We start from the raw sequence: 25,729 nt of genomic DNA, 5'->3' as shown, positions 1-25,729 counted from the left end.
AACTCACAACTATAATTGCCATTCGAACCAGTAACAGTCAAGGAATGTTTTGATGAAGCATCTGACTTCTTAAACACATGTTCCAATTTCTCATCAGAATATTCTCTTTACTAGTAAAGCAATCATCCTTGTTCAGTTTCTCTGGTCTTCATTTCTTCTTTGATTGAGACCTTTACACTCTCAAATTGCTTTGACATACAATTTGATTTTACAAAAGTTCTCTTGAATTTAGTTTAATTGCTTGGAAATCTTGCCCAGTCCTTTTGACTTTCATCCAATTTCTTAATGACTAAAGCTTCATCATAATCCAGAATTAAGATGTATCTATGAACCCTACCCCTCCCAATGTTTAGCATGTCCATGCTTTACAATGGCATGTCCATAACACTTATTACAGTTGATGTATAAAATACAGTTTATTTCTTCTTATACCCATGAAAGTCTTATGTTACAGTATATTTGGCAGCCTACATCCAAAAACTTATTTTAACATAGCAGTAAGGCTATGTTAATATCTTGCTGTTTAACAAACAACTTCATAAAATTTCTCATCCATCCTTTGTAAAACATGCAGAAATACAAGTCAGGAAGATCTCTAAAGAATGTATGAAATATTTCATAATATTAAAAATCTTTAGTTGTTAACTAATGGATGAAAAAACAGAAACTAATAAAAGCATTATGCCACTTAAAACAGATATATTTAATTTTGAACTTTCATCATCTGTTTGGTTTTGTTCAGCTTATGTTAGAGAAAGAATTAAGAAATGTGAAGTATGTATAACAGCATCGAAATATCGAAACAAAGCTCTCTGTTCAGGCAATAACCAGGAAACAGTAAAGCCTGTATCAGACACTACTGAAAAAGATCACCAAAATATTTTGTAGAACTGATTGATTCATGATTTATTAAAAAGAGGCCTATTGGAGAACATTTAATTGGAATAAAGAGAAAATTTAGTTAAGGCAGTTCCTTTTTCATACAGTCATTTCTGTAATAATATGTATGAATATTAATTAAAACAAAATGTTTATTATACAGAACTTTCACAGATATTCTTTAAGAAACAGGAAAAATGATAACATTCTGTTTAAGTCAATTTCTACAATTTTGACTGTAAGCTTTCCTCTGCAAGGAAACAACAAGTGCATTGTTACAGAATTAAAGATATATTTAGTTGTCTTATCTATTTCTGATGGGTGGGAAAGTGGGGAGGGGATCGAAGGCACAAGTGCAAAATTTAATGAAGGGGTAGTAGAAGAAAAGGTTTATTGGCACTTAGAATGTCATATTTGCTTTTTTTGAGGAAATACACAAGTGTTTCATATGCTACATGGATAGTTAACTTTTGAAACTTCTTCAAGGTACTGATGGAGGAAGGAGGAACTTCAGTGGTATTTATGATCACTTGTATTATCTCTTCAGGTTACAATCTGAATGAAACACAGAACACAAATAATGCTCATAATTTTGTGAATAAGCCAGTTCTTAATTAGGATCTCAAAGCTACTGAACTGCTAGTGTAGAAGCAGAAGAACCAGTGGTTGCCACTAGAGATGTTCGCCCAGCTGGGATGGGGAAATAGATTTGTAACAAGACTTACACTTAACAGATAAATTTGGTATATCTCACTTGCTAAGTCTGCTCTGATGAAATAAGGGTGACATTGTGGAGTTATGATGAAATGTGATTGTTATAGATAATGTAAAATTTAGCGGTGTAGGAAATACCAACAATAATAAAATGCCATGATCACATCTCATGAACCATGAGCAGCCGGTAAACTGAAATGGAACTGGGACATATACAGGGCATTTCTCCTGCGGATCATCAGGTGCATTTTTGCTGCTGTTTTGGCAGATATTTGCACTTCAGTTTCTTCAGTATGTAGCTGGAGTCAGCCCAAACAAATAATGTTCATTATGTCTTTCATGTGATGCCCATTGTTGATGGAAAATGTTTGTTTGTTTCCGATTATGAGCAAAATGATTTTCAAAGTGGAATTTTACGTGCATTTTAGAATGAACAGCCTGAAACAAGTTTAGTGTAATATTCATTTTATCAATATGTATTCGCATGGACAGTAAAACACAAACAGTAACCAGCAGTCCTGCAGTGACAGCACTGCCCAGGCCCTCACTGGCTACTACTGCTGTGCAGTAGTGCTGCTCAGTCACTGCCTGAGTGCTGGTTACTTTTTAGGTTTTATTCTTCCTGTTAATACATATCAATAAAACAAATATCTCTAGGGTAATGGATTGCTCAATCGTATGGACACATAAAATTCTACTTTAAAAATCATATTGTTCATAATGGAAAACAAGCCAATGCTTTCCATCCGCACTGGGTAGCAGGTGAAAGACTTGATGAGAAGCATTTTTTTGGGGTGACTCCAGATGTAGATTGCAAAAATGAAATTGCAGATGTCTGCCAAAGCACCAGAGAAAATGAACTTGACAACTCTCAGGAGAGATGCCCTCTGTATGCTACTCAATATAATGTGGTAAACAATTTTTCAAATTACTGCATAAACACATTGAACAGCTCAAAATATAAACCTAATCTGAATGTTATCACTTTTTTAGGAGAAGAAAGAGAGAGAGAGAGAGAGAGAGAGAGAGAGAGAGAGAGAGAGAGAGACGTGCAGCTAAATAAAGAGCAATAACTCAAGAGCTAGTCTCACTTTCTGATTTCTTACATATGTCTATCCACAGCAAACATTTGTGGATGGCTCAGTGCCTTTCCTCATTTTTATATTTATTTTGTTTTACATATTTTCATTCAACACTTACATATAGGATTCTTTTTCAGTAGAATACAGTTGCAGTCGGTAGTGTTTCTTTAACACAATTAAGGTATAGTAGTATTAAGCACAGTGAATAATCAAAGATTATACAGGTAGTTCTCCAGAAGCTATGGTTTGTGGTGCATTAAACACATTTATGATTAAAAATTTGTGTATACAGCAATAAAAATACAGTACACAGAAATGATCCTGGAAACATGAATAGAAAAAGAGACTTTACATCCCCAACCGAGTTCAGAATGGAGACTTGTACTCCATTACACAAACAAATAATCTACAGCTAAGATGTCATTTCTAACTGTCTAGATTATAGCTTTTACACTAACACATTCTAAATAAAATGCACCAGAAAGATGTTCAGTAAATGTGAAGGATCTGAAATTAGTGAACTCTGAAAAGAGAAGGCCAAAACAGAAAGTATGAGAACCAAAAATAAAGTGGGATAAAATATGATATAAAACTTAAGTTTTGCCTGAAAATACTACATGTAAGAATGGACAATAGGATAGTATGGCAGAATGATAGCTCATGTGCATTCAGTTCAACCTATTGTATCAGGAATATATTTCTATTTATGGTCTGTGAAAATACTGCCATATCGGAACTGAATTGTTTCATGAAAAATCATTTCTAATGAGAAGCATTGAAAAATGCAACGTGAAATATTAATTTCTCTTTACTTATCTTTGTTAAGAAAAATTTAACTCAATGAATTGCCATACTCCTGGAAAAGGTGCATTTTAATTTGTACATATTGCACTGTAAAAAATTTAAAACAAAAGAAGAACTAAATACTTACTACAGTAATGGACTAAATACTCCCTAAAGTAATGGATGTGCTTCCTATTAGAATATAGGTGGAACTATTGAAGCCTTTGCAGTAATGAGCAGTTAGAGAAGTTCTGCAGACTTGCCAATCAGTCCCTTTGCAACTGATCATAATAGAAGTCAAAATTCTTGAGATGATTGTGTACTAAAAATTTTAGCTTTTCTTTTTTTGTTCTTGTATGGATGGTACTTCTATTTGCAACAATGAAACAAAAAGCTTGTATTAGTTGTCTCAGAGGTAACGCCATAAACTTACTTCTGATGGACTTTACTTGGAGAAACAGAAAAGGAAAGATGTGAATTTTAATTACTGAATGGGTACTAACAATAAATTCCATTTGCAAAGATATATATATTAACATTAACAGTATGCATTTGAGTGTTCTGCTGAGTTGTTCTCATTGTATGCATAGTATTTTTATGACTGACTCAGCTGTCTTCTTTAAGTGCTGTGAATTTTGCTATTCCATGTACTCACTGCATGGATTCCAACCAGAGCTCATACTGTTATTTACAGCTGATTTTGATTCCTGACATCCACTATGCCCTTTGATGCCCTTTTGTTTTTCAGAGCTAGCTTCTCTTCCTTCAGAAGCAGCAGAAGGTATTTAGTATCAAACTTGTGCTATCCAACGTCCCCAAGAAAGATGAGATAGCTTTAAGAAATCTGCAGGAGGACAAGGAAATTTTAGTTCTGCCACCAGACAAAGGCAATGCTAGGGTCCTAATGTCAGTTATGGACTACAATAAGAACAGTTTCAACCTTGTGAATGATTTCTATGGACAGACAGATGTCTGTTGTATGAATAAAATGGGAGAGGAAGATAATAACTCTTCTCAATGAGTAAGTCATTAAGGGTCATAGAGCACAAGAGGTAGTACCACAACTACGTTGCCATCCTAAGGTACACAAGGAAGGAATTCCTCTAACACACGTAGTTATAATTACATTGGCACACCTATATACAAACTGGCATTCTCAGTGAATATGTAAGTGCAGACACCACATTTGTAACTCTGCTGACTTTTTACACTTTGTCAGTTAATTGAAACCCCCAGGATGCAGATATTATCATCAGTTTCCATGTAGCCTCCCTCCATTTAAGAGTTGGAATTTCTGATTCCTTGGAACTAACCACACAAAACTGTGATGACTGTTTCACAAAACTTTTTAGGCATATTCTGATATCAGCATATTTCCTGTTGTATGGAAAAACAAATTGTTGGCATGGTGACACTTAGCCCATTATTACCTGTCATGGCAAACCTATACATGGAACAGTTTGAAGCAAAGGCAGGTTGATAGATTCCTATAGAAACATGGCATACACTGTATTTCACCTACCTTCAGCAGAGATAAGTATTTTCTGTAATGTTAAAGATGATCTAGGTCTCTGAAAACTGGTTGTGTATTGCATTCCATGCAAATATGCCATGTCTTATGTGGGGCAGACTATTAGAACAATTGAGATGAGATGCAAGGAATATCAGCAACACACCCATTTAAACAACCAAGCAAATAAATTATAGCTCGACACTGCCTTCAATATAATCATGAAATGTGATGAGACCATTACCATGGTGCAAATGCCAAGTTTCTGGGACAGCATAATTAAGGAGTCTACCAAAATAGAGATGTCCAGAAAATCAAATAAAAAAATCAATATAAATAAGGTCTGGTGTCTGACAATTTATTAAGATCCGGCTGGCCATCACATCCACCAAAACTGGAAAATGGTGAGAAAATCTGCATTTCATGGAAATTAGTGTGAGCCCTGAAAAACAAAAGATCATGAAGGGGTACAGTAGGCATCAGGAAATTAACTTGGCTATTAAACAGCAGTGCAAGCTCTACAATTGTCGATGGGCTCGTTGGAGTCCAGGCGGCGAGTACGGATAACAGAAAAACTCAGAGCACCTGAAGAAGACAGATGGTTCTTCAAAAAACACCTGTAAGCACACAATTAATCATTCATACTATGAAAACCTGAGAGCTCATATACCAGAGGGTATATGTAAAATGCATAACTCTTGGTATCAGTTTCAGTCGTGAGCTTGCAATGTTGCTCTACCATCTGTCATTTTTCAGTTACATTTTGTTTCTGATTTTTACCCTTTCTTTGAATGAAGGAATCTGGAATTCTAATAGTTCACGTATTTCTCTTTGCTTCTGAATCTGTGTGTTGCAATTATTGTTCTTCTTGATGATAAACTATCAGAACTGTACCTTGACTCTGTTTTAAAAATATTGTGTTTGTGACTATCATAACCTGTCTATTCTGTACAGGCAATTCTACACACAAACAGGAAAGGATAAAGTTTTGTGTTTCAGACCCTGTTGATGATGAGATCACTAGAGTTGGAACAAAGTTTCAGACTGAACATTGATTCATACTATTTTCATAAAAGTAACTATCCTACTGAGTATCTTCACCAAGAAAGCTAACAAATATGCTTCAAGAACATCAAAAAGCTTGGCAAGAACAAATAAAAACATAATAGATCTCTGTAAGTGTACGAAAGAACTGTAGCCCAATACAACCTTGATATTTACAAAGTCTTAGTAATTCAGAGATATTCTGTTTAAATCTCTTAATATGTAATAAAAATAAAAAATTAAAGTAGTTGCTGTTAAGGACACACACAATAATGAGTAGGGCTAAATTCATTAAAATGATTTGTAACATACCTTTAGCTTGCAACTAACTTACATGAAGTACAAAGACATCCCAACATATGAATATCTGTTGTTAATCCTTAATATTGTACATTACAACCCCTGACTACCACTCATTGCTTGATATGCCTTAAGTGGTGCTGATAAGGTTTTTTATGCTCTTCTATTCTCAGCCTAGCTTTTATTTAACAAATACGTAACGTTATTTAAGGTGAACAAAATTTGATGAGGTCTTTGCCATTTGTTTTTACTGTCGGATGCAACTTAATAAAAGTGAAAACTGTTTCAATAACTCCGTCATGTGTGATTATTTATCAAATACTGAGAAAAAAATGCATTCTTGCTACTGTCAAACTCAGCAAACATGAGGATTACTTTAAAGCCTTGTGCAGTTGAAGGAATGAATAAAATTTCTCTCTCTCTCTCTCTCTCTCTCTCCCCCCCCCCTCCCCCCTCATCAAATCTTTCTTATTTGCAGAGACTTACCATGCTGTGTCCTACTTCACTATTTCTTCTGTGTCTACTTATCTTCTTCTTTGTCATTTTGCATATTTGCTACAGAAGGAAAAAAAACTACAAATCTGAAAATATTAGCTTCACTGCTAACTTACAATGTTTCTTGCTATTTTATAAGCCTACCACAACTGGTGGATATGGTATTTTCAGCAATCATAACGTACACTGATGACATAATTAAGAAAATCTCCCAATGTTCATTTCAATATGTTAGTCTTTCCACAAGTAAATCATACATCATGTCAGTTGTTTATGTCTGATACAACTGATGAATCACTCACAATTTTTACTGCCTCAGGTTGCATTCAGCCTGTACACACAATGGTTTAGTGAAAACACATTCTGCATTCTGGAATGAATGTTCTTCACATCGAAATGAAATTGTGTTGGCATTTAAATAATAGTTCCAGATTCCACTTCCATGTTGAATAGCAGTTTATCTCTAAATAGTTAAGACTTCAGAACTTCTTATGACTAGAGTTGTTCTGCTGAACCAACAGTAAAACAGTACATATATTTATGGTTGTAACATTGTTGGTGAAGGTTCTGATACAGGAAACTATGAAAAATGAGTCTCTTTCAGTCGCTTGTCTGTAACATTTCATATTAGGCCATTAACAATTTGGGATTGCGACTAATAAGTTTCAGACTACTGCACACATTGCTCCAAGTGTATGGGATATATAACCACTACACAGTGAACCAATGTGTCACTGTCTGAATGTAAACATAAAATGGTAGATGTGTAGAGATTCATGTTTCACAGTTTCTTATGGTCACTGCAGTCAAAGACTTCTTCCATTTTTCCAATGGATAGAAATTTTCCTACATATGTAGTAGGTCTCGCAGGTAACCTACAAATTCTTCACAAACATAGTAGCTTTTTTTAAAAAATATCATGCAGTTTATTTTGTACTATTTGGTCATAATATTGATTAATTTCAAAATTACAAAATGTTTGTAGCAGTCTTCATTTCTACAAAATTGTAGCAATTTAATGTATGTGATCTGAGCCATCAGTATCTGATGAGATAGGAATGATTACCATTTCAATAAATTTTCAAAGGAAATGCTAACATTGACTATATTTGCACAATAGGCAATGTTTGATAGATAAAATATATATTTATCTGTATTAACTAATTAAAATTGCTACAAAAAGCAATGTACCAAAACATTCATAAAAAATTGCCTCAAAGGGGCAATGATCAAACATATACATAAGTCACTTTTGCTACATTCAGTACACAAATTAAATATAAAATTATCAGTTAACAGTTTATGACAATATTTGAATATAAATTTTAGTCACTAAAAGATTGAAAAAAAGTTCTAACAAATGTTAGATCCCTGCCATTGTCATCAGTCGATATAATGGTGAAGTGCTAGCAGAGCCACTTCCCAAGTCTGTTAACATTTTTCACAGTTTTTAAAGCAAGAAGTCACTTGAGTAACAATCATGGAGCATGGAGGGATGAGGGAAGACTCTGGAAAGTTCTTTCTCAATCCTCTCACAAATGCATTTGTCAGACACTTGTTTCTGATCTGGGGTTTCCTGTCATCGGGTTTAATTCTTCTTCTTGATTCGACATCTCTCTCTCATGTTCCTCAACAAAATTTATAGAGCCCGCTTTGTACCACACAATGACATCTACGAAGAAGGCACATAATAGAATTGCTCCAGTTGTTCCTGAAAAATAATGGCCAAAGTTACAACAATTTCAAGAAATATGGAAGCAACAAAAATTGGAAGAAAATAACATCAGTGAATGAGAATTATTCCTAAGAGCTGTAGTTGAAACTTGACACAATATCCTTCTAATGCATTTAGTTAAATGTACGAATTGGCATAAATGCCGAAATTCTCTAACATACTGTACTAAAAAGAACAAGGTTTTTATTTAAAATACATATAAACCAATGAAATGAAGTAAAACTTGTAATACATAAAAATGTAGCTAGCTTATTGCTCATGATCAGGGCAAAAACACCCAATTTGTGTTGGCTTTAACCAATCTCAAATTTTATATCTCCATTGTAAGGGAAAAAGTTATAAGATTCATGAATTATTCACATTGGTACTTGTACCTTAGTCATGGGTCATGGAGAAGAGTCGGAGAACATCTGCTCTAATTTTATAAAGGTTAATTTGTTCTGCAGAGAGAAGTGAGACTCTATGACACTGAGTGGCAGTACACCATGGAGCATCAGATGCTCATATATATATTTTTCCATTTATCTGTCGGGTTTCATGGAATCATGTGACCCACAGCTACTTGGACATGGAATGAACCAGTACATAGTTTACCAATGGCTGATTAGAAAATTTATAAATGAAAGAATAAATAAAACACAGAAAAAACTTGTAAAAGAGTAAATGTATAAATAACACACAACAGAGAAATGGTCTCAACTACAGTGGGAAACAACCGTACAGAATAGGAGTGTTCCACATGGAAACCTTTCAAATTGAATTTGTGTGGTGTGGATTTATCACTCTTTTTTTTTTTATTATTTTTAGTTCTGCTGGAAGCCTATTGATAATGAAACATGCTGAATAGCGTACGCCTTTCTGTACAAGTGTTATTCAAGTGCAAATAGTTATTCCTTCTAGTGTTGACTGAATGAACATTGCAATGCCTTGCAATATTGTCAAAAGATATCCCATGATTGAGTGAATGTGTACAGAGAGAGCAGAGATAGAATTTCTATCAAACAAACAAAATTAACATTATGTTGAAAATTAAAACACACAAAATTAATATTATATAATATGTAGAAAATTAAAACATTGAATTATGTGTTGTTCTTTCACATGTTCTTTTAACATGTACTGTTTGTGATGAATTTATATATATTTAGTACATTTTGGTAAACACATATTACACATAATTTTAGAGTTAAAGGAGTATCAATGAGACATATAACCGACAATAAGAACAACAACAACATGATATTAACAATACAACTATCAGTTAGTGACCCCTCCCCCCCCCCCCCCCCCACACACACACACATGACCACACAAGCCAAGGCCATACTGCAAGCAGGAGTGCAGTGCATGATGGGAGAAGCAAACTGGGTGGTGGGGTCAGGAGGAGACTGGGATGGGGAGGGGGAGGGATAGCAGGGTAGGGGTTGGGGACGGTAACGTGTTGCTTAGATTAGATTAGATTAGATTTACTTTCATTCCAATTGATCCATAGTGAGAAGGTCCTCCAGGATGTAGAACATGTCAGAAAAACAACAATACATGACAAATATTTACAACTCAAACAAATAAGCTAATGTACCATTCCAGAGCTCCCAAGTGGAATGATCGTCATTTTTTAACGAACACTGTATGAAAGAATCATTTTACAAATACTAATGCACTGAATTTGAAATAAAAAAAAATTTTTTAAATTTATTTATAAGGTAATAAATGTGTAATACAACTACTATACTACTTATTTACAATGAACACGTTACTGCACTGAAATGGTGCAGAAGTTAGATTGTACTTACACACACAAACACACACACACACACACACACACACACACACACACACACACACACTTATTTACAATGAACACATTACTGCACTGAAATTGTGCAGAAGTTATATTGTGTGTGTGTGTGTGTGTGTGTGTGTGTGTGTGTGTGTGTGTGTGTGTGGGTGTATACCTGTCCTTTTTTCCCCCTAAGGTAAGTCTTCCCACTCCCAGGATTGGAATGACTCTTTATCCTCTCCCTTAAAACCCACATCCTTTTGTCTTTCCCTCTCCTTCCCTCTTTCCTGATGAAGCAACCTTGGGTTGTGAAAGCTCAAAATGTGTGTGTGTGTATGTGTGTGTGTGTGTGTGTGTGTGTTTGTGTTTTTTATTGTCTCCTATCTACATACCAATACAACATACCAATGCTTTCATTTGGTAAGTTACAGCATCTTTGTTTATACACAAATCAGTTGGTTCTACTGAGAAACTCTCCCTGTGTTACATCATTTGTTCCTGCAACACTCCAAATCTCAACCTTCACTAGTCCCTGAGCCTTGCCCTCCACCTACCTCTTCCCATCCCTGATCCCAATCTAGCCTACACATACCTTCTAGCACACCAGCATAGTCCTTTCCATCTCTCTACCTCTCTCCTCTTTGCCACTTCCCTCCCACTCCCTCCTTTGCTTCATCACAGCCTTTGAACACTGCAACTAGCAGTCGACTGTTGTGTCTCAACCACATACCTGCCTACTACAATAGGCATCACTAGCATTTTTGTCCACCACTACCCTGCTATCCATTCCCCTCCACAACCCACTCCTATTTTGTACTAACTCTAGCAAAGATTGCTGCTCACCTCAGAGACAGTTGTTTCAGTGTCTGTAGATGACAGTGGCTATGTGTGTGTGAATTATGCATGTGTGACTCTGTGTGTGTGTGTGTGTGTGTGTGTGTGTGTGTGTGTGTGTGTGTGTGTGTGTGTATATATAACTTCTGCACCACTGTGTTCATTGTAAATAAGTGTTGTAGTAGTTCTATTATATGTTTATTACCTTATAAATAAAAAAAAATTAAATTTCAAATTCAGTGCATTAATGCAATCTTAGTAAATGAGTGTTTGTAAAATGATTCTTTCATATAGTGTTAATTTTTTTAAAAATGACAATCTTTCCACCTGGGACCTTTGGAAGGTACATTAGCTTATTTGTTTCAGTTGTAAATATTTGTCATGTAGTATTGTTTTTCTGACATGTTCTACATCCTGGAGGACCTCCTGACTATGAATCAATTGGAATGAAAATTAATCTAATCTAAACACTTTTCACATGGAGTCACATTACATATTTAATTTAAGAACTTGAGTATCTATGGTTGAATTTATCAGAACCTTGGGCTTTTCTCCCTCACAACTTACCAATGACACATTCTCCCCTGCTGTGATCACTATATTTAAGGGTTCCCGCATGTGATTAGTGAAATGCAATTAGTTGGTCTGATTTCTGCCAATATTAACTTCAGTTGAAGAGCAGTTTGATTTTGGAACCATTTTTGTCATCTGACAAGTACTAATATGTCTCAGACATAGCAACTGTTTATAATTGGTCAGGGACTGTCTGATTGCCTAACAATAAAATATTCCTAACATAAAACTCTTAATAGTTTATCCTATGAGCACATTTCAGATTGCATCTGAAATTGATGTAAAATTTTCAGAGATGGTGATAAAGTTATATATTTTCTATACACAAAATATTGCTGAAAATACAGCATAATTAAACTACCCACTTGGTTGTAATCCATCTGTATCTAATATGTATGTTGTTTCTGATAAGTCATTCCCTTCACACTGACTTCTAGCAAATTTGGAACACTACCTTTACAACAAGAGGAAAAATCTGAACAGTAAAAGTAGTGTGGAAACGTGTATGACACAATGCAGTTTCAGTGCTGTCTGTATGAAAAACTGAATATTACAACCATTTTGACATACTGACATGGTAACAAAGAATCTGCCCCGATGGGCAGTCTCTCTGTTGCAGTCTGTAAATTACCAGAAATGATTTCATTTGACTGAGAATAAATAAATTCAGAAAAGTAAAACTAAACAAATTCAGGAAGTGAGTTGTTACTTTCTTCATTTGTCCACACTATCAAAATCCAAGAAACACTGAAAATTTTGCATAGTACATAATAAATTAAACAAGCCATAATGTGCAAAATTATAGATTGCAAATTCAAATGGCTCTGAGCACTATGGGACTCAACTGCTGAGGCCATAACTCCCCTAGAACTTAGAACTACTTAAACCTAACTAACCTAAGGACATCACACACATTCATGCCCAAGGCAGGATTCGAACCTGCGACCATAGCGGTGGCGCGGTTCCAGACTGTAGCACCTAGAACCACTCGGTCACACCAGCCGGCTTGCAAATTCAAACTGTTACAGAGTTAACATAGATATTCACAATTCCCCACACCCTCTCTATTCTCCTCAATTCAACCCCCTTGTCAAAATGTCTTAGAAGAGAGGATTGAATAGACCAACATATTTCAGATCACGATATCGCAATGACTTCTAGTTATACCAAGTAGTCCACCTTCGCATCAACAAAAGCAGTTTACTGAATTATTTTATAATTTTATGTTCTTCTGTATGCCATATCAGCCACATCTCCAGTCTTCACTCATATTATTTATCATTAAACATTTTGTGTTCACCTTTTTGCAATTATAGTTTAATCCTTAGTTTAGTAAAATTGCAATGAAATGGGAAGACGTGAACAATGACCACACTTGAAAAGAAAATGGAGAATGAAGAGTATGATTTATGTATGAAAATTGTAGCAGGACTTTGATGATAAAAGAGGCACGTGCTTACAAACAGATAAATCAACAGTTACTAACTGTAGTTGATTTGATCCAACTCACTTCCCTATCTCACAATCTAATACAATGCATTTAGCAAAAAAATCAAATACATTGTTTACAGCTGTTCACAGATTGATCATTTCTGTTAACTTTGTATGAGTCTTCATATGTAGAAGAAACTTAAAAAAGGAAAACATATTAATGAAGCATGTATCTGTAGGTAAATGTGTAGGAAAAATAAGTGCTTCCATCTTCAAAAAACATATCAGATAAGTCAACCATTAATCTATAAATCTCTTTACTAACCTGTCTTCAGCCAACACTTTTCAGTACATGAAGTACAGTTAAACATATTATGTGGAGGAAACAGTGGCAAAAGTATGAAATAACTGAGTTACAAATACTTGCCATGATAAAACATTCTGAAGATATTGGCATCATACAACCGACATGCACCATTTTCACCACAAGCTGTTTCCCAAACTAGGCAAGCAGAGTCTACGACTGCTCCATACACTATAGGACACGGCACATTACCTGAAGCAAAAATAAACAGTAGAGTCAACAATCAAACACAAATGTCAAAAATGAAGACACAGTTCATACAGAGAGAGGCACAGAAACTTACTCATCAACAAAAGTACAGCAGCTAAGACTTGGCTAACAGGAATGAATAAAGAGTAATGTGCGAGGTACAAGAGAGAATAAAGAATAAACAAAAATGAGGAAAGAATACAATCTACCTGGAAATGACTGACATTTGGTATATAACAGAGTTCAGAAAAATTTTGGTGCCATTTTTCTGAGCTGTTGTGTATATCTTCAAGCCTTCCCTCATTTTCGCTTGTTTTTTCCATCGTAGTGTGATCACAAAGGGGGATCATTAACAATTCCAATTCAAGGCTATGAGAGCATACAGTCAGAGTGCTGTTGTGGTTCTCTTTAGTCTCAACCTGTTGTTTCATATGATTATTTCCTTTCTCTGATAGCTTTTCTACACTATTTCCTTTATCTGGGCTTGTATTAATTATCTTGCTAAGAAATGAATGGCAGGTTTCAAGAACTAGGTGTTCACCAGGATCAGTAATCACCGTGTAAAGTGTCCTTGAGTTATTGGCACAAATTTTTATGGAATATTTATATATGTTGCACAATTTAAACCATTATTTCATTGGAAATATACATTTCAGTTTGCAGTTGAATAAGTTTTTGTGAAAGCAATGTGTTATGAATAATAAGGTACAAGTATGTAATAGAAATGCTTAGTCTGTTATCTGAAATGTACTTACCAAATAGGCCAATGGCAAATTGTATGAGGCCCAAGGCCATTGCTTTGTCTCTTGGGTCAACACAGCGTAAGATAAGTAACATGCTACCAACTTCAGAGGTAGAGTGTATGAATACAAAAATTGAGAATAACAATATATAAACTATAAATTTGTCACACTTCAAATCACAATAACCGATGTGTGCCATGGATAAAGCATCTTGTTCAGCTAATGTGTAGTTGTCTCCCTCTGGCTTCATACAGATACAATCTGTAAACTGAAAGAGAGAAAGATTTTGTTAGATCCTACAGTATTAAAAAATCAATAATGAGAAAGTTGAAATTGAGTCCATATTTTTAGTTGGAATCTCATTTCATAGCTCCTATATGAGGTAAAACATTATGTACAAAAAGTACAGTCAATTACACATTCATTATGCTGATGTTAGAATTACTGTTGGGAAGTGATTTAGTACACAAAACTGTATACAGTTCTGCAACTCGACAAAAGATGTGACTACAGATGTCCCTGCCTGATACACACCATATACTTCTATAGGAATTTATCCAAAATTAATTGTTTTTCATGCTATGTTGATACATGACAGAGTTTTTTCTATTACACTCCTGGAAATTGAAATAAGAACACCGTGAATTCATTGTCCCAGGAAGGGGAAACTTTATTGACACATTCCTGGGGTCAGATACATCACATGATCACACTGACAGAACCACAGGCACATAGACACAGGCAACAGAGCATGCACAATGTCGGCACTAGTACAGTGTATATCCACCTTTCGCAGCAATGCAGGCTGCTATTCTCCCATGGAGACGATCGTAGAGATGCTGGATGTAGTCCTGTGGAATGGCTTGCCATGCCATTTCCACCTGGCGCCTCAGTTGGACCAGCGTTCGTGCTGGACGTGCAGACCGCCTGAGACGACGCTTCATCCAGTCCCAAACATGCTCAATGGGGGACAGATCCGGAGATCTTGCTGGCCAGGGTAGTTGACTTACACCTTCTAGGGCACGTTGGGTGGCACGGGATACATGCGGACGTGCATTGTCCTGTTGGAACAGCAAGTTCCCTTGCCGGTCTAGGAATGGTAGAACGATGGGTTCGATGACGGTTTGGATGTACCGTGCACTATTCAGTGTCCCCTCGACGATCACCAGTGGTGTACGGCCAGTGTAGGAGATCGCTCCTCACACCATGATGCCGGGTGTTGGCCCTGTGTGCCTCGGTCGTATGCAGTCCTGATTGTGGCGCTCACCTGCACGGCGCCAAATACGCATACGACCATCATTGGCACCAAGGCAGAAGCGACTCTCATCGCTGAAGAGGAAACGTCTCCATTCGTCCCTCCATTCATGCCTGTCGCGACACCACTGGAGGCGGGCTGCACGATGTTGGAGCGTGAGCGGAAGACGGCCTAACGGTGTGCGGGACCGTAGCCCAGCTTCATGGATACGGTTGCGAATGGTCCTCGCCGATACCCCAGGAGCAACAGTGTCCCTAATTTGCTGGGAAGTGGCGGTGCGGTCCCCTACGGCACTGCGTAGGATCCTACGGTCTTGGCGTGCATCCGTGCGTCGCTGCGGTCCGGTCCCAGGTCGACGGGCACGTGCACCTTCCGCCGACCACTGGCGACAACATCGATGTACTGTGGAGACCTCACGCCCCACGTGTTGAGCAATTCGGCGGTACGTGCACCCGGCCTCCCGCATGCCCACTATACGCCCTCGCTCAAAGTCCGTCAACTGCACATACGGTTCACGTCCACGCTGCCGTGGCATGCTACCAGTGTTAAAGACTGCGATGGAGCTCCGTATGCCACAGCAAACTGGCTGACACTGACGGCGGCGGTGCACAAATGCTGCGCAGCTAGCGCCATTCGACGGCCAACACCGCGGTTCCTGGTGTGTCCGCTGTGCTGTGCGTGTGATCATTGCTTGTACAGCCCTCTCGCAGTGTCCGGAGCAAGTATGGTGGGTCTGACACACCGGTGTCAATGTGTTCTTTTTTCCATTTCCAGGAGTGTACTAGATAAGTTGTCACAATGTTTTGTGGCAATAAAATTAAATATTTCAAGAACAGAGGAAGATTTGGTCATATGTTAGTGCTGGCTTCACTACTGGATTAAAACTGGAATGAATTATTGTAAGTTTCAGTAACCCCTTCAAGTGAATTGTTTATTAATGTAAAACTGAGCTCCATCCTGGCTAGAGTAACTTTCAGGCAGGAGAGTGACAACTGAAAGGAGCAGCACACCATATGATGGTAATGTTCAAAAGGAAGATTTGCTGTGCTTATAACTATCAACTGTAACAATGGGACAAGCATCTTTGAAAGAGACTAAAATACATTTACACAGATCAGCCAGAAATTATGACTACCTGCATAATAGCTGGTATGTCCAGCTTGGACATGACTAACAGCAGCAACGCATTATGGCATGGAAGAAATAAGGCCTCGGTAGGTTGCTGGAGGGAGTTGGCACCACATCTGCACACACAAGTCACCTAATTATCATAAATTCTGGGAAGGGAGCTGATGAACTCTGATGCCACATTCAATCACATCCCAGGTGTGTTCAATTAGGTTCATATCTGGTGAGTCGGCATATCAATTGGAACTCGCTACTGTGTTTCTCAAATCACACTCCTGCCCTGGTGACAAGGCACATTATCTAGAAAAATGCCACTGCTGTCTGGAAACATGATTGTCATGAAGGGGTGTACATGGTCTATGACCAGTATACGATACTCCTTGGCCATCATGCTGCCTTTCACAAGTTGCACTGGACCCATGGATGCCCATGTGAATGATCCCCAGAGCATAATGAAGCTTCTGCCAGCTTGTGTGTGTCCCGCAGTACAGGTGTCAAGGAGCTCTTTCCCTGAAAGGTGACAGATGTGTGGCCTCCCATCAGCATGATGAAGACCATGCAATGCTCTGTCACTGCACTAACATGTAGTGCTGATGGTCACGTGCATATTTCAGTAGTAATTGCCAATGTCTTCGTGTTAACATATGCACACGCATGGGTCGCCAACTGCGGAAGCCATTCCTTAGGAGTTTTCAGTGCACTGTGTTCAGATACATGTGTACTCTGCCATCATTAAAGTCTGACGTTAGTTCTGCCACAGTTCACTACCTGTCCTGTTTTACCAGCCTGCCCATCCTACAACATCTGACATCTGTAATGAGGGGTTGCTGCCCAATCCCATGATGTCTGGACATGGTTTCACCTTGGTTTTGCCTTCATGTGATGAAGACACCACAACACTGGCAAACACCCAACAAGTCGTGCAATTTCCGAAATGCTCATGCCGTGCCTCTGGACCATCACAATTTGCCCTTGGTCAAACTCAGATAGATGACAAGTCTTCTCCATTCTACATGCGGACAGCAACCTCACTGGTACTACATGCACTGTGCTTGTGTCTGACTAGCGGTCATTCCAATGTACTACAGTTTAATTATCTGCACATGCATACTACCGAAAATACTGACAATGCAATGATGTTACACTTCCTTGCTGTTAAGAAACGAGGGTGTTGTTTCACAATTTCAGAGAGGAGGCCATTTTCAGAAAATAATCGTATTTTTAAGTCAAGAGTTCTCAACTGACACCTGATTGTTGGGATCATTTGTGATATTTGCATCATTGGAAAAGAACTATGTCAGATAAACCAGAGAGAAAAATGTCCTCACAGGTGAACCCACTAGGACATATTTACGATTTCTTCTCATTTAAAGTTATTTCTTTTTGGAAGTTATTTGGCCCACCTCATTTAAATACCTAAAAGTTTAGTCTGATATAATGTAGTCTGTCAGCAATGCAATGAAACTGAACAATGGAAAATTCAAGATATAGTAACAACAGTATGGAAAGGGTAGATTGCTAATTACCACACAGAGGTGGTGTTAGTTGCAGATAGGCTGCTGGAAATATTCAGCTTTTGGATTAAGTCGTCCTTTAGATGTAGAGAAAACACATTCAGTCAAACACACACACACACACACACAATATGAGGCCGCTGTTATCTCCTGATGCTAAGGCCCAATTGTGACCTTTCTGAGGTGAGCAGCAATGTAGCTGCGATGGGTAGTGGGTGTCTGGAAAATTTATGGGGTGGGAAGGGAGTGGGATAGCAGGGCAGGGATGGGAAAATACAGTAGTGCTGTCTATGGGAGCATGCTGTAAAATGATGGGGACAGGATGGGCTACTAGGTGCAGCCCTTGGTAGGCTGTGCTGGCTGAGGGGGAAGGGGTAGAAGAGAGAAGTAAAGAAGGGTAAAGGCCTATGCAGATGTGTTGGTGGTATATAAGGAATGTGTAGATCTGGAGTGGAGCAGGGAAGAATATAGGCAGGCGGTGAACAGGGAGCAGCAAAGGTTGAGACTAGGGGTTTGTTGAGCATGAAGGACACATTTCAGTGAGAGTTCCCACCAACACTAGCTTGTCTGAACTGCACAGGTGGGAACTCTCCTTGCAACATATTCTTCATCGCTATAATCCCCTTGGCCTCAGTCTTTGCTAGTCTCTGTTCTCCACCTGCCTATCCCCTTCCCTGATGCCACTTTGGTATTACAGTGTGTGAACTTTTAGATGGCAGACCTCTCCCTAGTCCTGAATCGGTAGAAGTCGGTAAACTTCGGGAGGCTTCGGTAGGCACGCAGTTTTGACTGCTGCCAACATTACATAGCTGACTGTGTTGTACAAGGTAGCCATTGTCGTCTGCTTCGTTATTGTTTTGCGCTGTACTGTCCTGCGTGTTTTTATTGTGCAGTTGTGCTAAACATTATCAAAATGAGTGAAGAGGCAGTTACTGGCCCATCTCGGGAGTCGCCAACAACCCCTACGGGTAGGCCTACGGTTAGAAGGAAACCAGTATCACATAGCGATGCTCACAAAATTATATTGCATGTGATTTAATGCAGCGAAAGGGAAAGGGAGCAGAAAAAATTGCTTCACCCCATTTACAAATCGTCAGTGAGAGCTGCTACATACACAGGACAAAGCATGCGTAGCATTGGAAGATTCAAACAGTTTTCCAAGAATCATCTTGGCGTATCACCACAAACGTGTGGCAAGAAAAGGTGAATTTCCATTTCAGATATTTTGTTCGCGATCACTTTGAAGGAGCCCCCTATTTCGTCAAAATTACTTTATATTTCATTTTTCCTTGCTACCGTATTGCTTTGTATTGAAACTGGTTTTTGTATTATTTCGAAACACATTCATATTACAGTACATTTCCAAATTCAAAAAAATACATGCAGTGCAGAAGGCATTTTCTTATAAATCTTTCTCTCACTTTGAACTTAGGAAAAGAAGTGGAGAAATCAAAGTAATGATCGATGATTTCAACCAGCGTGTCATTTGCGACACGATAAAGGAATTTTATTCAGTGCGGAAGATTGTGCCGAGCCTACCAACACTGCTTCCAGTTTTGCACGACAAAATAGGCTGGAAGTGGAGTATTGTCTCGCTGAGAAAAGTACTTTTGTCTATGGGATTCATATGGTGTAAGGTGGAAAACAAGAGGAATGCATTGTTAGAACATCCAGACATTGTGCACTGGCAATCTCGTTTCATTGCAATCAGATGAATGGTTTGTGAGCGCATACTAGGGATTAATTTTAATGTACATGACGATTTCAGTTTTGTTTACGAACAACATTTAAAGCGAGTTTTACTTCCAAGCCTTTCGTCTGCTTTCGTGTAAGCATGACGCACAATTTGTAGTGCCAGCACTGCAACTGGTAGGCATGCCTTGTCCTCCCCCCCCCCCCCGCCCCCAACGGCTCCTCTCCCCTCGCCCCTCACCGGCCAGTGCTTGCTTCCTCCTCTCCCCGCACTCCCCTCACAACTCGGCCGTCTTTCAGTTAACACATGCCTTCTATCCTGACAATGTACCCTTCTCTACTTCACTCTCAGAGCCTTACCCCCCCAAATCATGGCACCGCACCTAGCAGCTCATCCCACCCCCACTATGTCCCTGCATGCTCCACCCCTACCCTACTATCTCTTCCCATCTTAGCCCCATGCATCTTCTGTACCCCCACTACCAACCCCAGTTAGACTGCCACTCACACCAGATAAACTGCAGTCAGGCCTTAGTGGCCAGAGGTGATGATGACTGTGTGTGTGTGTGTGTGTGTGTGTGTGTGTGTGTGTGTGTGTGTGTGTGTGTGAGTTGTGCTTGCATGATTGTGTTGGAGTTTTCTACATCTGAAGAAGGACGTAGTCAGAATGCTGAATATTTCGAGCATTCTTTTTCAGTTCTGTAACCCAACAACTCCTCATGTGGTTAGTAGCAATCTATTCTTTCCATACTGTTGAAATAAAATTTAGCTTTATATTTTCAAATGCATTACTTGTACGAATACACTAAACATTCATTGCGACTAAATTTTGTGCCAATCGCTTTTATTTTTTAGAATTTTGTCAGTTTAAAAAGTACTGGGAAATGCAAACTGTTTGCTAAATATATACCATTTTCTAAGAGATGGAGACTAACTGTGTCACAGTGCACTACAGGTAATTGACAAAAAGATATCTTAATCTCTCGAAAAAATTGCCATCAGTGCAATGTTACATTTGGTAAATGGCAAACAATGTTTTCTGTCAAGTGGGATACAGTCTTAGCATTCTGTTCAAAACGGCATCAGTCACATAAAAACAAATATCAGGTGGTGTAACATTTTAATGACAATAGAAAATCCTGGAAAAGGATATGAAATGATCAGTTACTTCCCATACAAAGTAAATTTTAATCTAATAATAGAAAACTGTGATGATTGTTTCTCTACTGAACTTAGTGTCAGGGAAAACATATACAAAGTACAGCACAAATAGTTTGATTGGTAATCTTAGGTGGGGTGCTGGAAAGATAAAAATAAATGGAAGGGTAAAGGATTCAGGGAAAGAAGTGAGGCCGAAGAATGACAAAGTAAGATGCAAAGCTGAACATAAAGTAGTGTGACACAAGAAGTATAAAGCTACCAAAATGTAAGGGAATGAGAAATGAGGTGAAAACATTGGTGGCCAGTACAGAGGCATGGAAATGAGACTGAATAGCTGCAGAACATGAATTAATGGGGGTTGTGGCTGGAAGGGGAGGATGTTGACAGGACCACACGACATGTTGACATTCCCACCTGTATGTTTCAGAAAAGTTATTATGGTACAAAAGAGGACTGGCACAGGATAAAAATTAATTCATTGTAAAGCAGCTGTACAAGTCTACTGTGCTGTCCTGACCAACAGTGCTACACAACAGGGCTTCTGAGTGCGCAGAGTTTAGGGTGGCTGTGCATGTGACTGGACACCTAGTTGATGGTTATGCTAATAGAGCTGTACAGTGATTACAACAAAAATGATATATGGTAGAACTACGTTCACAACTGATCATGCTCTGATGGTATAAGATATGCTGATGATCAGCATAGTACAGGAAATTGTGTTGGATTCCATTTCTTCCTGTTGTTAATTCTCTTTACTACTTGAAAGCAGTGGCCACTTACTGTGTTCTAAGTTCATTAACTATAATTTGTGAATTTTATTCAGTTTCTGCATTTCTTTTTGATTCTTTTACAAATGGGCTTAAATTTGGTATCACAGCTATTTATTTTATATGTGGTGGAGGACCCTCCAGTTTCGTAAACGATTTTTTTATTATACTGTAATTATATGAGTCTATTCAGTTCTTCTCTCCTAATCACATATATATTCCTTTATTGCTGAATGGGCAATTTAATACATTTGTGATATATAATTAGTATACACAACTACAGTCATTGCAATTAGGGAGACTGTTTACATAGTACTATAAATGTGGACTTGAGAATTTCTTGTAATGAGTAAAGTTCAAAAACATATCACACTCCAATAGGTACTCCAAAGAAGCAATAAAACAAATATTCATATAATTTCAATTATGTGCATAATTCGTTCATGATTGTCTGTGTAGAAGTTAGAAGATTGAAGGAGTAATACGTACTGAATTTATGTTTTCTTCTTGATCTTTGGTGTAATTCTGGCAACCAGCATGGCATGCTGAGAAATAGGTCCGACCATCATTTCCACAAATAGGGCTGAATTTACTTTCATCACACTTGCAATTTGTTTCACAAACTGGCTTAAAGCTTGGTGTCCTGAAAGCAGAATGATTCTATACAGTTATTTCAATAATGCACTTATTACTTTTAGGTGGTTGATATTGAAATTTTTTGTATTGCAAACCAGCACAAGATTGTGTTCTGAAAATCTGTGAGACAAGCTGACATTCCTGAGAGATGTATTAGTTCATTCTGGGGCACTGATACTTGCATGTCTTCATGCTGGTGTAGAATTTTTTTGGAGCATTTTCATACAAAATTTGCATTTAATCTTCTCCTAAGACAGCATGAATTTTTTCACTCTTGCTCTAGACAACAGAGGCATTGAAGAGTAAGTCTTATAATTTAAATTTGCTTATGAGTATATGGGTATCTTGATCAGATGTATCAAATATGGTGAACAGAAAGAAGAAATGTTCTTTTTTGTCTTATACTGTCATAAGGAAACTCTTGACTGTGAGACAGCAACAGGAAGTAAACTGGAACTACAGACAAAGAAACATTGCTGCCTGTGGTTATGTCCATACAACACCAATATTATTAGAAAAAACATGAAAGAGCAGAGTGCTGTGAATGTGAGCAGTATTACAGAAAAATGTAACTGTTGGCAACTATAGTAACATATTTGATGAGGCTGTTTCTGGATTGCAGAATCTTATCTTATTTTGCTACTTTTATGGTTTGCCATCATCTTTTATAAATGGTACCTTCACTGAAGAAACACCACTGTATGTGACTGCTGCTTCTAGATGTGAGAATTTTTTTAGCATTCTGGAACACATTGTTTTGTTGATATAGTAAAGTATTTCTTGGATGAAATATTATCTGATTCAGTGTGTACTACCCAACAATAACTGCTCTAAGATTAAACTCCTACAAAGGAGGAAAGATAATAAAATTTCCCTAGGCTTCCAGCCTGCCAAGTGGTTTAATTTCTGGCAGGTTTCTGCTGAGACTCCTTAGCCACTGACAAGTAGTAACTGAGGGCTGTGTCACTGAAGACATTGTGCTTGTATGGCTTGGCTGCTGGCTGTAATGTCACAGGCCGCTCTGCCCATACCCAAAAGTAAGACAGTATTAACATGTGCCTGCTTCATCCTGAATGAGCTACACACTGTACTAATTTACAGGCTGCTGTCTTTATAAAGATAGTTTACTAGGGCTTAAATTTAAGTTGCTTCATAGAAATCATTTGTCTTTGTAAAGACAGAGGTGTTGTCAAACATAATTCAGTATCCCTTTAGAAAGTTGTGTTCTGTTGATTTATTGGTATTGTGTAGGTGTAAACACCTCTCACGTTTTAACTCACCTTGTTCTGCAGTGGACATTGTTTGCCCAGTGTAACAGTAGCCACAGTCACAACTTATCTTATAAATGTACACATTGTGAGGCATATCATCCTTCACAGTATTTTTGCTGGAAGATGACTGATTCAGTGCTATGTATCTTCAGGAGTTGGTCAATCTTCCCTGATGCTGAGCCACAATATGACAAAATCCAAGATTTTTTCTCAGTTTTGTTAGCATGCCTCACAAGAGATGGCCTGTGATATTTGGTGGTACTTACCACCATTTTCATTTTTCACATTTCACATGTGACTCGATTCATGATGATGACATTTAAAGTCTCAACATTGAAGTCATTAGAGATGAAGCCCACATTCAAAATGGAAAAGGGGAAGGGAGGAAACTGGTAGCGGTCTTTTCAAAGGAATCATCCAGTAAATTGCTTTTATTGATATATAAAAACTACAGAAAAACTAATTGTGGATGGCCAGATGAGAATTTGAGCTATGAATTGGAAACATCGGCACAAATTAAAGGATAGAGGTGCTAAAAACAAGTTCACTCTTGTTTTAACATCATCTTGAAACATTATCCTTCTTGAAAGAGTACTTCACTGACAATAAGAGTGCAGCAATTTCTCAATTGTTGACTCATTGCTTGATCCAGGCCAAATAAAAACTTTTATTGCAATTTGTTTTATGGTAACTTCTAAACCACTAAAATTAGGTGCTTAAATTTTATGCTTTTATATTATAAGTATGAATAGCAAAAACATCTGTATCTTTTGATGATAGGATGACCCACTCTGTTATTGATTATGTATGTGAAGTAGATGTACTTTTGGCCAGGCACTTGGATAAAAGATGCTGATGCAATGTAAAATAATCAGGATGACTGTATGACAGAGTGCCAAAAAAAAAAGGAGCAACATAAATTATTGTAGGTGAGTAGCACGTGTATCAGCCAGTGGTGCCAAAAAATAATGCAACTGTAAAAAATATTGCTTTTTTGTTGTTTTCTGTGAAGTGCTTGTGACAAACTGGTGCTCTCCAAGAACAAAAATATATATTCATGGTAGACGAATGGTAGTTCCAGTGTTATATTAACTGAGTGACTGGATGGAAAGGAAAGTGGTGGATGAGATTTACATGTACAGACAAATAAATGATTAAATGTGGATGATTTATTCAAAAGAAAGAGCTTCATAAACTGAGCAAGTCAATAATGTGTTGGTCCACTTCTTCCACTTACAGAATCAATTATTTGGCGTAGCATTTCTTGATAGAATTAGTGAATGTCCTCCTTAGGAATATCATGCCAAATTCTGTCCAATTGGTGCATTAGATCATTAAAATCCTGAGCTGGTTGGAGGGCGTGACCTTACTAGCCAAAGTATGGTTTGGCAAGCATGAAGACAAGCAGTAGAAACTCTCACTTTGTGTGGGTGGGCTTATCTTGCTGAAACATAAGCCCAGTATGGCTTGCCACGAAGGGCAGCAAAACATGGTGTAGAATATCATCGACATACCACTGTGCTGTAAGGGTGCCGCAGATGATAACCAAAGAAGTGTCATGCTATGAAATGTAATGGCACCCAGACCATCACTCCAGTTGTCAGGCCGTGTTGTGGCAGGGGACAGTCAGGTTGTTATCCCACTGCTGTCTGGGGCATCTACATACACGTCTTTGCCAGTCATTGGGGCTCAGTTCAAAGTGGGACTCATCACTGGAGACAATTCTACTCCAGTCAATAAGATTCAGGCTGTATGTGCTCAACGTCACTGCCAACGGTCTCATTGGTGTACAGAGGTCAATGATGGTCAGCACGAGGTGAGCTCAGCCCCTATTCTGTGAGCCATCTAT

General features: G+C 38.0%; 1 protein-coding gene across 1 annotated transcript in view; it reads right to left on the bottom strand.

The window, feature by feature from the left end:
* Positions 1-7,933: 7,933 nt before the first annotated feature.
* LOC124708998 (solute carrier organic anion transporter family member 74D-like) overlaps positions 7,934-25,729 on the bottom strand; it is a 90,929-nt gene continuing 73,133 nt past the window's right edge. Inside the window, exons 9-12 of the mRNA XM_047240634.1 lie at positions 22,463-22,616; positions 14,469-14,724; positions 13,588-13,716; positions 7,934-8,518 (exon numbers count right to left, since the gene is read on the bottom strand). Of these exons, the coding sequence (XP_047096590.1) occupies positions 8,355-8,518; positions 13,588-13,716; positions 14,469-14,724; positions 22,463-22,616 (703 nt within the window). The 3' untranslated portion in view covers positions 7,934-8,354. The remainder of the gene's footprint in view (positions 8,519-13,587; positions 13,717-14,468; positions 14,725-22,462; positions 22,617-25,729) is intronic.

The sequence above is a fragment of the Schistocerca piceifrons genome, chromosome 1 (genome assembly GCF_021461385.2).
Source record: "Schistocerca piceifrons isolate TAMUIC-IGC-003096 chromosome 1, iqSchPice1.1, whole genome shotgun sequence".
Classification (NCBI taxonomy): domain Eukaryota; kingdom Metazoa; phylum Arthropoda; class Insecta; order Orthoptera; family Acrididae; genus Schistocerca; species Schistocerca piceifrons.
This window is presented reverse-complemented; position numbering and strand designations above follow the sequence as displayed.